At 31.2% G+C, this 13,436-nt stretch overlaps 2 protein-coding genes across 2 annotated transcripts; both read left to right on the top strand.

Moving 5' to 3' along the window:
• Nucleotides 1-412: 412 nt before the first annotated feature.
• Nucleotides 413-4,522, top strand: LOC114263864 (uncharacterized). Its single transcript, XM_028204447.2, has 2 exons — nt 413-1,219; nt 3,923-4,522. The coding sequence occupies exons 1-2, from the start codon at nt 801-803 to the stop codon at nt 4,140-4,142; spliced, it is 639 nt and encodes a 212-aa protein (XP_028060248.1). The 5' UTR covers nt 413-800; the 3' UTR covers nt 4,143-4,522.
• A 6,264-nt stretch (nt 4,523-10,786) lies between these two features.
• LOC114263866 (large ribosomal subunit protein uL5) lies at nt 10,787-13,094 on the top strand. Its single transcript, XM_028204448.2, has 5 exons — nt 10,787-10,900; nt 10,995-11,102; nt 11,198-11,240; nt 11,350-11,545; nt 12,690-13,094. The coding sequence occupies exons 1-5, from the start codon at nt 10,898-10,900 to the stop codon at nt 12,886-12,888; spliced, it is 549 nt and encodes a 182-aa protein (XP_028060249.1). The 5' UTR covers nt 10,787-10,897; the 3' UTR covers nt 12,889-13,094.
• Nucleotides 13,095-13,436: the final 342 nt, after the last annotated feature.

The raw sequence follows: 13,436 nt of genomic DNA, 5'->3' as shown, positions 1-13,436 counted from the left end.
CATATTGTATTTTTAGTTAAGAAATTGAAATTAAAACAAATGTAACTTAAATTATTGGATTAATAATAGAACTATTATATCAATTATTGTTAAATATCACTTCATTTCACATTTAATAATAAAATTATATATTTTTCTTCATTATTACTTTTAAATTTGTATATTTTCGTAACAAAAAAAAAAAGTCATAATTCATTTAATCTCATTTAATCAAATTTAACTTTTTTTTAATACAAATTAAAAAAATTACACTAAATAGGTATATATATATATTAATTTTTTTAAACTAATAACTTAAAAAATTATAAACATAAAAATTAACTTATATATTTTATATAAACAAGATAAAATATTAAATTATTTCAAAATAATTATAATATTTTTTTAAATTTATAAAGGCCGTGCATAACACGAGTACAACTACTATCGATAATGATAGAGGGTTCAATAGTTGGAACACACAGCCAAAACCCTTGATATCGTTAGGTTAGATCTCAAAATTCTTGTGTATTTATCAAAGCAAAGCGCGTTTCTTTTGCCAATTGTCTTCCACTGATTGCTCAATCTCCGCTTGGATTTGAAGTATTCAATTGTCTTCAACCCTAGTTAGGTGATCTAGATCGCTATTTTCTTATTATTCCCAACATTTACGGCTTATTTTTTATTCATTGTATTGGATTCAATGAACTGTAATGGAGGTTTTTCACTCAACCCAGTTCATTGTTTGCGTTTTGAATAAATATGTTTTGATTGTGAATTGTTTGGTTAATTTCTGAAGTAATAATTCATTTGAGAGAGTTATGGGTGATGAGAATTCGAGTAATTCGGTTGATCAGAGTGTGATTGTGATAAAATCAGTAGAGGAAGCTGGGAATTCGAATGCAACAGTGAATGGGTTGGGATCTAGTAAAGAATCAGTGGGTGAGCGGGAAGTTAGCGATTTGAAAGATGATGATAAGCATTCTTGTGTAATTGATGTCAAGTCTAGTGGTGGTGGTGGAAATGGGAAATTGGGTGAGAATTTGGATGGGGAAAGAATTTGTAGAATTTGCCATTTAAGTTCGGATCCGGAAACACCGCCAAGGCCACCGACAACTACTAATGTGACTGTGATGATGGCCAACACTGGTTTGATTGAACTCGGTTGCGATTGTAAAGATGAGCTTGGAATTGTGCATACTTATTGTGCCGAGGCCTGGTTTAAGCTAAAAGGGAATAGGTAATTTTGCTCTCTTTCTTTTCACTAATTGCTCGAATTTCGTGGGTCGAAAATGGAAGTATTAATGGTATCTTGTTTTGCTTTGTTTAATTGTTTTGTATTTGATCTGAAATTGGACGTGAAGAGGAGCCTTGTCGTTAGTTTTGTTGATGTATCTGAGAATTAGTGAATTGTCTAGTTTGGTATGATTCAGTATAATTGTAAGATGATTACTTTTAAGCTTTGGCATAGAGTGTGTGTGACTTTAATTAGCAATCTATACAAGAATAAAAGGTTAATATCTTGGACCTCAAAATTTATGCTGATTCCATTACTAGAAGAATCCTATTTTAACTGAAAATTTGTCAGCTTTTCTCATTAGAAACAATATAAATAAAAAAATTTCTCAGATTCTGAATCTAGGGCAATGCAAGGATACTATGCATCACTAATGTGGCACCACGTTTGAAAAGTTTCTATGAGAACAATAAATAATCTTGAAATAAGAGGACAAATTTTCAGTAAAATTTGATGGAGCTTTGCTATGTTGCCACTGCTAGCTGCTAAAATCAAATTAAAATGTGGAATTTATTTAACATGGGATTGGAATTAGAAATGTGATATTGCTTGCTAGTCTTCTTTAAGAAATCATAAATAGGTGAAAATTTGATGAATCAATGCAGAAGTAGACAATGTTAACTCTAGCATCATGCATATTATTATTATTATTATTATTATTATTATTATTATACCAATAACAGCAATATTCGCGGAGGGGAGCCACCTGGGCGAGACCCTTCTCTTATTTATTTTTTCCATATGCTATGTTGAATCACTTGTGAAGTTGACTTCACTTGGCCGTGTCTGCTTCAACTTCACCCATAATTGTATTTAATTTAGATAGTCATCACCATGAATCAGAATGGGATTCAGTTTGAGTGGAAAACATAAATCATTCACTAACTAATGCTCTATTTGTTTCGGTGGAAGACAAAACTCAATGGAAAACATATTCCATGATCAACGGAAAATAAGCCTATTTGGGCGGAAAATGTTTTCCACTTTTAAAAAGTGAAAAATGTTTTTCAGACTAAACTTCTACCAATGCGACCACATTGCCCCCACCACCTCCACTGCCACCACAACCTGATCACTATCGCCACCACAACCCGATCACCACCACCACCACCACCACCACCACCACTACCGCAGCCCCCGCACCCGCCGCCCCCACCCCAACACCTCCACCTCCACCTCCACCACCACCTCCTCCTCCACCCCATCACCGCCACTACTACCACCACTACTACAACTATTAATGTATTAGTTTCAATAATGCATCCAAACATAGGAAAATGTTTTCTATGGAGAACATTTTCTGAAAAAAGTTTTCTATAGAAAGTGTTTTCCATTGAAAAATGTTTTCCGCCGAAACAAACGAAGCGTAATAAGCCAAAATTGAAAATTTGATTTATCAAAAAAAAAAAAAAAAATCCAAAATTGGAAATATTTGATTCCTAAATTCAAATGAGATGTCTGGTTAATATTTTGTTGTTAATTCAGCTAAGAATCTGAATATAATTCGAGGTTTACTATTGATGAAATTTAGCTAAATAATTAAAAGTTAATGAATATTTGGGTTAGAAAAATTGTTTGGAAGTTTATCAAATCAGATAAAGTTGGACCACCTGAAAAATAATATTCTCCAACTTTGTGGTTGATGTTGTTATGTACTGTCATCCTTTGATGTAACTTTGTTTCCTCACATGGGTTGCTATTGTGAATTCTCATTTCTTTTTTGGTGTGCGAGTGTGGAATGTTTCTGATTGTCAAACATGAACATGCAGTTCTACAGTGCACACAAATTCCACCAAAGGAGGATTAGTCTTATCCCTGGAATTCTTTCAAATTTGAATATAGGAGAAATTTTTATTATGATGAATCTATTTTTACTTGGCAATTGGGACATTTTCATCATGTTTATATTTCAGTAAAACATAGGAATAAATTACCGTTATCTTTAAATTAGGCTGTCCTTGGCGTTTCAATTTCTGCTGCTATTCATTTTAAGGCATTATCATGCTGAGATTTGAAATGTTATATACATTTTTGTTTCTAGAAATATTCTTGGGCCAATATTTTTAATTAGTTGAACTCGGGTGCACATTCTGTGAGGCAATCTACACTTCTACAGCACATATGTTTCAATCATGCGGACCCTTTTGCTCTGTTCTATGTGGTCCAAAAGATGTACTTTTACATTTTATCGAAGATATTTGTATAATGAAAATAAAATATAATTATGCGAATTTCAAACTCAGATTTTCATTGTATGGCATACATAATGGTGATTTTGATCTTCACATACAAAATTGATATTGGAGATATTGTTATATCGCAGGGGAACATTACCAACATATGGCATCATGATCATATTTGAGGTTTTTAGTATATTTTTTTTCCTTCTTATTCTTAGACAGGGATTAGTCATGTTTTACACATAGGTATTCTTGTTTACTATTAAAAATTAGAAATTTTCATTTCAATGGAATAACTCGTTGGTTTTAATCTGGCTTATTGGTTATTTGCTGAAGTGTGATGCTCTAGTAATTTCAAAGTCTAAAACAAATGTTGTATTATTCTAGAACTTCTTTGAACCCTAACAAATATATTCAAGTAAATATATTGGTCATTTGTTTATTTATTTTCTTTCCATGTGTGCAGACAGTGTGAAATTTGTGGTGAGACCGCCAAAAACATTACAGGTGTTGGGGATACCAGATTCATGGAAGAGTGGAATGAAACAAGAACTGCTGGTAATGTTAGTAACACTTCCAACAGGCGCGGAGGATGTTGGCGGGGACAGCCATTTTGCAACTTCTTGATGGCATGCCTGGTTATAGCCTTCGTGCTGCCGTGGTTTTTCCGTGTAAATATGTTTTAATTGAAGTGAATAAATAAAATTAAAAGGGTTCTTACCATGCATCATTGCGGCTTCTTAATATTATTTAGCCATGAAGATATGAAGGTTCAAATAGCGAAGATGTCAACTTGACAACCAGCACCGGATTGGTGTAATAGTGTGGCAGTTCTGTTTACAGTTTCCATCGTTGAATTTGCATTGATATTTTAATACTGCAGGCCAGCAATGATGGTTAGGCCAAAATTTTAGTGAGCTTCTTCGCTTCCCTTTACCATCTCTATTCTCGAGTGACTTTCAGCTTCACCTACTTCTGTTATTCAAAAGTCTTCATTGTACACAAACTACAGATAAAATATTCAAATCAAGTTTTAGTGAAAATAGAATTTGCATTTTGTGTTCCATTTTGTTACCTCTGAGCTTCATTGTGGAAATTCTATGTATGCAAGAGTTTTTGTTTTCGTCTTGCTTTTGGGTGCTGAGTGCTTGTGTTGAAGGACAAGTTTTGTCTGGCATACATGGCATGACTCTACGAATGTGTGGATTCCATTTAGAAACTATGAATATCATTGAGATTGTGTTACATGCTCCTTTGTGGTGTAGATACCAGTTGATCCAGAAATATCACTGCTTTCTTTGTTTTCGTTTTCTGAAACTGTTTTCTGAAAATTACTAAAAATTAGTGTTTTTGTTATGCTTGAAAGATCACAGTATGATATACTTTCGTTCTCCTTGCAATCTAAGGTTTTGCAGCAAACTATTGAAAGAGATTAAGTGTTCAAATAAACTCTTACAATAGGTGATTCCAGTAAGAAACTATCAATGCCTAACGTTTACCCTTTTTCTTTTTTCCCACTAATGTCAATTTTTCTAGTAATAAAATAAGAAAAAACCCAAACCAAGCAAGCATAGCTTGATTCTTCAAAACAAAAATTGTAGAAGAAAACTTTTTCTTGTACAGTCACATTAGCATTGTAATTAATTTTTAATTTTTGGGACAAAAAACACTAGAAAATTTGAATGTTTGAGTTTTCTATAACTAAAATTTTAAATTTTTCTTTCTTTTCTTACAAAACTTTCATCTTAATCAAATATTTGCAAGAAAATATATTTTATTTTCTATTTCTATTCTTTCACTTCATTTTCTTTTACTTTCACTTTCTATCAAATTTTCTTTTAATCAAACAGAACCAGAGAAGCGTTTCACTAAACTAATGAAGTCATGTCCACTGTGCAGGGGCAGAGGGGGGTCGAGAGGGTCCTGGCCCTGCAAACTTTTGAGAATACACTGCATATACTAAGCATCTTCTATATGGCACTGCAGTGAATGGCCCCTCCAAATTTATTTTGGCCATCCATTCCTTGTCTCTAAGTGAAGCTCAAAAGATCTCAATTTTCCGTTTTATCTTACTTTTTGTTTTGTGTTTTATAGGTATCTTGTACTCTCAAAGGAGTTTATTAAACAACATGTTCTCCATGTACTTTTGGAGTGGCTTTAAACCTTTTTTATAATACAATTCATTTCTTGCATTTTAATTAGTTTAGCAATGTTACAAACTCAAAAAAAATCAATGGTTTATATTCATTGTGAATGTGATTCACATATCGCTGACTTTAAATCTACATCACACATATAATTTTAGGATAAAATTCAAGATAAATTTTCATGATTCATAACATCTTTCTTTTCTTTTTTCTTTACCTCTGTCCCTTTTCAATCTTTCTCTTTTCACTCAGCAACACATCTTGATATTGTTATGATTTACATTCATATTTCTTTCATTCATTCATCATTGAGATTTACATTATTATTACTTCTTTAAATTTCAAGCCATATGCTATTTATCACCACATTTATTTTAACTTTTTATTTTATTTTCTATGTATTTACACAATAAATGTCTATGTATATTTGAGGATTATGATAGAACCCATCATGCCACATGAGAAGTTATATGAAAGTAAAAAATTTTGATAAAACATTTAAGCGATATATAATAATGCTATTAAATTTTATATTAATTTACCTTTATTTGATTCAAAATTTATTATAAATAAAATAGATTTAACTAAACTGGTATCTCGATGGAACTTATCTTGCTGCCATTATTTTAGCGCCTTAATGATTGAACTTTGGCTCCGCCCCTGGTCGTGTGCTTATTGTAACAATTCGACTCAAACATAAACTCATGTTTTAATTGATGTGTATTATTGCACCTAAAATGGTTTCATGAATAACTGCTTGAGATTTATTCATGATACTATTAAAATTTTCTTTATGTAAGCATCGTTTGGAATCTACTTAAAAAAAAGACAAAAAAAAAAAAAAGTATTTATTATCCGTAAAAGAAAAAATCAAATGTAATAATCCGTAAAAGACAAAAAAAAAATTCTTTATATATGATTTTATTATAATACAAATCTTTTCTAGTTTAGTTGGTTAGGATACTCCGCTCTCACCCAAGAGACCCGAGTTCAAGTTCCGGCAACGGGAATATCTTTAAATAATAATATTAGAGATTATGAAATTTTAGTCCCTCGCAATGAGATTATGAAAAAAATTTCATTATATTAGGGACCATGAATTGTTTTTTACTAGAATAATAATTTCATGACAAACGGAAAATATCTCCTAATAATATTACGGATCATGATAAGAAGAATATATTTGAATAATATTAGAGGGAGAATATATTTGAATAATATTAGGGATTATGATAAAAATTTCATGACAATTGAGAATATCTCCTACTAATATTAGGGATCATGATGATAAGGAGAATATAATTGAATAGTATTAGGGATTACAATAAAAATTTCATGGCAACCGAACGGAGAATATCTCCTAGTAATATTAGGCCTCTGTTTGGGAAGATGGGTTATGTTTGGGTTTGAAGTTATTTTAGTTATAAAAAGACAAAATAAGTGGGTTATGTTTGGGTTTGAGGTTATTTCAGTCACAAAAAGACAAAATAAGCTTTTTATCTCAATAAGACAAAACATTACATCAAACTTATAATCATTATATTATTTTTCTCACAAAAAGTCAAAAAAATCAAAAAGTCCTTCCCAAACGAAGTTTTTTAGCCTAGACTAAGGTCAAGTTTGGGAAGTCTCAAAAAAGTCAAAAAGTCAAAAAGTTAAAGTCATTATTATTCACTAAAAGTCAACAATTACGGCTGCACAACTCCCAATACTAATTTTTCTCTACATATTAATTTATACAATTTTTTAATATACATTTTTCTAGAAAAAGCCAAAAAGTTAACCCAAACATTCATATTTTTAACCTCAACTTTATAGTCTAAAAAGACAAAAAGTGCACTTATTTAGAACACCCCAAACAACCCCTAAATAACTAAAAAGTTAAAAAGTCAAAAAGCCAACTCATTTTCCAAACGAACCCTAGGGATCATGAAATTGGCAACGAGGAATATGGATAATATTTTGAATCATATTAGGGATTATGAAAACAAATTCATGGCAATGGACAATATCATCTTGAATAATATTAGAGATCATGAGAAAAAAAATTTCATGGTAACGGAGAATATCTTTGAATAATATTGGGGATTAGGGGTGGGCAACGGTTTATCTGAACCGCTCAAACCGCTCAAACCGCCCAATCCGCCTAACCCGCATATAAATGGGCGGTTTCGCAAACATAATGCGGGCGGATACGGTTTGAAATATGACAAATTTGCGGGTTGCGGGCGGGTCGCGGTTTAAACCCGCAACCTGCAAAAACCGCCCGCACTTTAATTATTATTATTATTATTTTTTTTATATACCAACTTTGTAACTTTTACAAGAGCACCATTATATTATCTATGACAGTAGGATCCTTATTTTTAAGTATTTCTCAACTTTCTTAATGCCATAGAATTATCAAGTCCTAAACTTAGTTTCTTATATAATTTTCATTGGTGATTCATTCACTTTTTTCTAATAAAATTTTCTTTCTAATGGTCGATAGAACTTATAGTTTGATTATCGATTACTGAACTGGCAATTCTAATTGAGTACAACCTTTAATGCATTGATATACATTTTTTTCATGGCAAAAATGTTAGTGTAGGGTCTCTTTGTTTTGGGTACTTTCATTTAATGCATTGATATTTAATTTTTATTTGTAAACTCATCAAAAAATTGTTATCACAAATATATAAAATGAATCTGATGTCTAAATTCGCTGGGAAAAAAAAAACTCAAAAATTAATTTTTAAAGAAAAAAGTGTAAACCGCAAACCGCCCGCACATTTGCAAACCCTATCCGCACAAACCGTAAACCGCACTGCGGGCGGTTGCGGGTTGACTTTTTCCCAAACCGCATAGATGCGGGTGGGTCAAAACCGAACCGCAAACCGCACAAAACCGATCCGCGAACACCCTTATTGGGGATCATGATAATGAAGAATATCTTTGAATAATATTAGGGATCATGAAAACGGAGAATATCACGCAAAAAAATTTCATGGTAATGGGGAATATCTTTGAATAATATTAAGGATCATGAAAACGCAACGGACACTATCATCTTGAATAATATTAGTAATATTAAGGATCATGAGAAAAAAAATTTCATGGTAAAAGAGAATATCTTTGAATAATATTAGGGATCATAAAATATTAGGAATTATGGTAATGGAGAATATCTTTAAATAATATTAGGAATCAAGAAAATGGAAAATGTCACGAAAAAAAATTTCATGGTAACGGAGAATATCTTTGAATAATATTAGGGATCATGAAAATAGAGAATATCTTGAATAATAAGAGGGATCATAAATTTTTTTTATGGCGACGGAGAATATCTTGAATAATATTAGGGATCATGAAAAAAAATTTATGGCAACGAAGAATATCTTGAATAATATTAGGGATTTCAGGGCATCGGCGAATATATTGAACAATATTATTAGGGATCATGAAAAAAATTTCATGGCAACAGAGAATATCTTTGAATAATATTAGGGATCATAAAAAAAATTTCATGGTAACGGAGAATATCTTGAATAATATTAGGGATTTCTTTGAATAATATTAGGAAGAATATCTTGAATAATATTAGGGATTTCATGGCAACAGAGAATATCTTGAACAACATTAGGAATCATGAAAAAAAATTAATGGCAACGGAGAATATCTTTGAATAATATTAGGGATTATGAAAAAAATTCCATGGTAACATAATATCTTGAATAATATTAGGGAGCATATCTTGAATAATATTAGGGAGCATATCTTGAATAATATTAGGGATCATGAAAAAAATTTCATGGCAACGAAGAATATCTTGAATAATAACAGAAAATATTTTTGAATAATATTAGAGATTATGAATAAAATTTCATGGCAACAAAGAATATCTTGAATAATATTAGAGATTTCTTTTAATAATATTAGGGATCATAAAAAAATAATATTAGGGATCATGAAAAAAAATTAATTATTGTATTTGGTTTCAATTTTCTGAATTCAATTTTTTGAAAATTGAATTTTTTATTTTTCGTATTTTTTTTATTTTTAGTGAATATTTTTAAATTTTAAGCAATTTTTTAATTGTTTAGATGCATTACTTAGATGTATTTAAATAGTAAAATACTTGTGAAAAAATATTTTAAAAAATTAATAAATACGCAAAATATGAAATATATATTGAATTTTCATTTTTTTTGTATTTAATGTATTTTTTAAATATTTTTTCACAAATATTATACTTTTTAAGTGTATTTATGTTAGGTATATCTAAAAATTAAAAAAAAAACTGCTTAAAATATTAAAAAAATTATTGAAAACATTAAAATATAAAAAATAAAAATGTAGAATTTTCTAAAAACCAGAGCCAAACAAAGTGAATGATATTAGGAGTCATGAAAATATCTTTGAATAATGTTAGGAATTATGAAAAAATAATATTAGGGATCATGAAATCTTTAAAAAATATTAGGGATTTCTTTGAATAATATTAAATAATATTAGGGATCCTCAAAAAAATTAATAATATTAGGAATCCCGAAAATATCTTTGAATAATATTAGATTATGAAAAAAAATAATATTAGGGATTATGAAATCTTTGAATAATATTAGGGATTTCTTTAAATAATATTAGGGATTGTGAAAAAATAATATAGGGATTATAAAAAAAATTAATGATGCTAGGGATCATGAAAATATCTTTGAATAATATTAGAGATTATGAAAAAATTTAGGGATTAGGGATCATGAAAATATCTTCGAATAATATTAGGGATTATAAAAAAATTTAAGGACCATGAAAAGAATTAATAATATTAGGGATCATAAAATATCTTTAAATAAAATTAGGGATTATGAAAATATTTTTGAATAATATTAAAGATTATGAAAAAATAATATTAAGGATCATAAAAAAAAATTCATGGCAACATAGAATATATTTGAATAATATTAAGAATCATGAAATGTATCATGATGATTTCTCATCTTTTAATTAAAATATGGTGTTTTATTATATGTGTAATCCGAAGGTAGAAAATTTTTTTATGACTATTTTTATAATTTTTTTTTAAAACTTTATGATCCTTAACATTATTTATATCTTTTTCGTTTTTCATTTATGAATTACCCATTTTACCCTACCCTACCAATTCAATACGGGATTAGATTAGCGCATTGACAGGGCATTATCGTCATTTTAAACAAAACCCTAGGAGCTTCTTCCTTCATCTCCATCCACCCTTAAATCCCCCCCTGTTGCCGCTTCCTTCACCTCTCTGCTCCTCCTCCGCATTCGCAATGGTCTCTCTCTCTCTCTCTGTTATGAATATATATAGATGTATGTTGTACTGACCGTGTTTGTGTATGAATAATGGAAAACTATGAATGAATACAGGCTTCGGAGAAGAAGCTCTCGAACCCAATGAGAGAGATCAAAGTCCAGAAACTCGTCCTCAACATCTCCGTCGGCGAAAGCGGCGATCGCCTCACCCGCGCCGCCAAGGTCCCCCCCTCCTTTCTCTCTCTCTAGAATTTTCTCTCTCACACCATCTCTCAGTCACTCATTTTATTTTAATTTCTTTTCATTTCTAACCCCAGGTTTTGGAACAACTGAGTGGCCAAACACCTGTCTTCTCCAAGGGTAGGGTACTACAATCAAATTTTATTTATTTATTTTTTTCTCTTGAATTTGATGTGTTTGTTTGTTTGTGTGATTGTTGATTTGATTTGTGTTGTGTTGGTGATAATAGCGAGGTACACTGTTCGGTCATTTGGGATCCGGCGTAATGAGAAGATTGCTTGCTATGTCACGGTGAGGGGCGAGAAAGCGATGCAGCTTCTGGAGAGTGGGTTGAAGGTGAAGGAATACGAGTTGTTGCGCCGGAACTTCAGTGATACTGGCTGCTTTGGGTTTGGTATTCAGGAACACATTGATCTTGGTATCAAGTGAGTCTACATTGACGAATTAAATTACTATGTGTTTTTACATTTATATTGTATAGTAAATTGTTTAGTTTTTCACATTTTGTTCATTTTATTATTAAGTGGGTTTTCTCAGTTTGCTATGGATTAGAAACTTTTGTTTGTGATGAATCATTGACTTTGGTACATGAACTATATATCTAATTTGGCCCAAGTATTATTTGGGAACGATTTGTTACCCTTTTCTTCATTGTGGGAGTGAGGCAAATAGTCAATATTGCTTTATTAGGTGATTGAACCCCCTCGCATGAATTATATAAATGGTTTGGTTTAAGATTTTAGAGATTTGTTTGTTTTTAAAAACTGATCTGTTTTTAGTAATTTTGTCATGGATTAGATAGCTCATACTATAGACGGTCTCATGATCTCAGAGTGACAATGTATGAGACTATTTGGGTGTTTACAATTAATTTATCTGTTGGGCAAGTGTGCTTGGGCTATATTTTTTGTGCTTATAATTTTTTAGCAGAGGAGGGTAATGAGCAAGACTGTTTGGGAAACTCTGAGTAATTTCATCATGGATTAGAAACACATACTACAGATGGTCTCACGGTTTCAGAGATAATATATAAAAGTATTTTGGGGGTTTTGCAAATAATTATATGTTGATCTGTTGTGTTTGGTCTAGATTTGTTTTGATACATTCGTTAGGAAAGTTAAGCGTGCTGCTCATAACATGAGCATAAACCATGCGTTAGATGTGTTTGTAATTTGAAGTCAGCATTTTTGTTTGGTTGGATATTTTTGCAACCCATGGGTGGATTAGTGAATGTGTGTTGGGCTTGGAGTTTTGGAGAAAAGCAACTCAGTGATGACGCAAGGGCTGCAGAGATGTTATTTTGAACTCGGGGTACTTAAGATAGGTTTTTAGGTTTTATTAATACTTGTTGAGCTACTGATAGTTATTCCTTTTCTATTACGATCAGCTACATTAGGTTTTAGTTTTGGATATTCCACTTTTCTGTTTTCTGTTATATTAATGTGGGGTTAATGTTTTGCCATTTGCTAGGGATTTGATTTCCCTGGCTTGGAAGGCATAATTCATTTTAATTTTCCATGAAATTGCATCTGGACCTGACCTTTCATATCTCTTTTATGCTCATAATAGGTATGACCCTTCAACTGGCATTTACGGGATGGACTTCTATGTTGTTCTAGAACGCCCAGGGTACCGTGTGGGTCGTCGCCGCAGATGCAAGTCACGTGTTGGAATCCAACATAGAGTTACGAAGGAGGACTCAATGAAGTGGTTCCAGGTCAAATATGAGGGAGTCATCCTCAACAAATCTCAAACAATTGGAGCTTAAATTGGATTTTCCTCCACATCCTTGGATATCTGAAATTCCAAGTTTTGCTAAGCTGAGTTTTCATTAGCTGTTTTGTGAACAAGGAGTAGCATCACATTTTTGTTTTTTGCTTTGGTTGAATTTAAATACTATCTAGTGCTCTTCATGTTTACTCTTGTAGCTTTTCTAATATGGGAGTAGAAGCTGTCATTTGCTGGTTTCGGTAACTGATTTATTTTTACAACTTGATGAGATTTTATTTTTGATACTGATTTATTTTGAGTTCGAGTGTTCACAGTTGCACAGTGCCCCTTAGGCTATCGGTATCTGTATTTTGTTTTTGTTTTCATTGTGTTTTGGAAACAAATAATTTAAAAACACCTATTGTTTCGTGTAGTTTCCATTTTTTGTGAAAATAAATTTTGAAAAATTAAAACTGTGTGAAAAAATTCTGGAAAACAGTCGATCAAACATCAACTGCATCATGTATTGAATGACTCAAGTTGTGATCAAAACTCAAAATTTCGCTCTTTTGATCGTAATATATGAATACAGACATGGATGTGTAT

Source organism: Camellia sinensis, chromosome 9 (genome assembly GCF_055761805.1).
Source record: "Camellia sinensis isolate YWXY chromosome 9, ASM5576180v1, whole genome shotgun sequence".
Taxonomy (NCBI): Eukaryota; Viridiplantae; Streptophyta; class Magnoliopsida; order Ericales; family Theaceae; genus Camellia; species Camellia sinensis.
This window is presented reverse-complemented; position numbering and strand designations above follow the sequence as displayed.

Coding starts and splice junctions, on each gene's coding strand:
- LOC114263866 (XM_028204448.2), top strand. Junction 11,103..11,197: donor GCCTCACCCGCGCCGCCAAG/GTCCCCCCCTCC, acceptor TTCTAACCCCAG/GTTTTGGAACAACTGAGTGG. Junction 11,241..11,349: donor AACACCTGTCTTCTCCAAGG/GTAGGGTACTAC, acceptor TGGTGATAATAG/CGAGGTACACTGTTCGGTCA.
- LOC114263864 (XM_028204447.2), top strand. CDS start 801: ATGGGTGATGAGAATTCGAGTAATTCGGTTGATCAGAGTGTGATTGTG. Junction 1,220..3,922: donor TTTAAGCTAAAAGGGAATAG/GTAATTTTGCTC, acceptor CCATGTGTGCAG/ACAGTGTGAAATTTGTGGTG.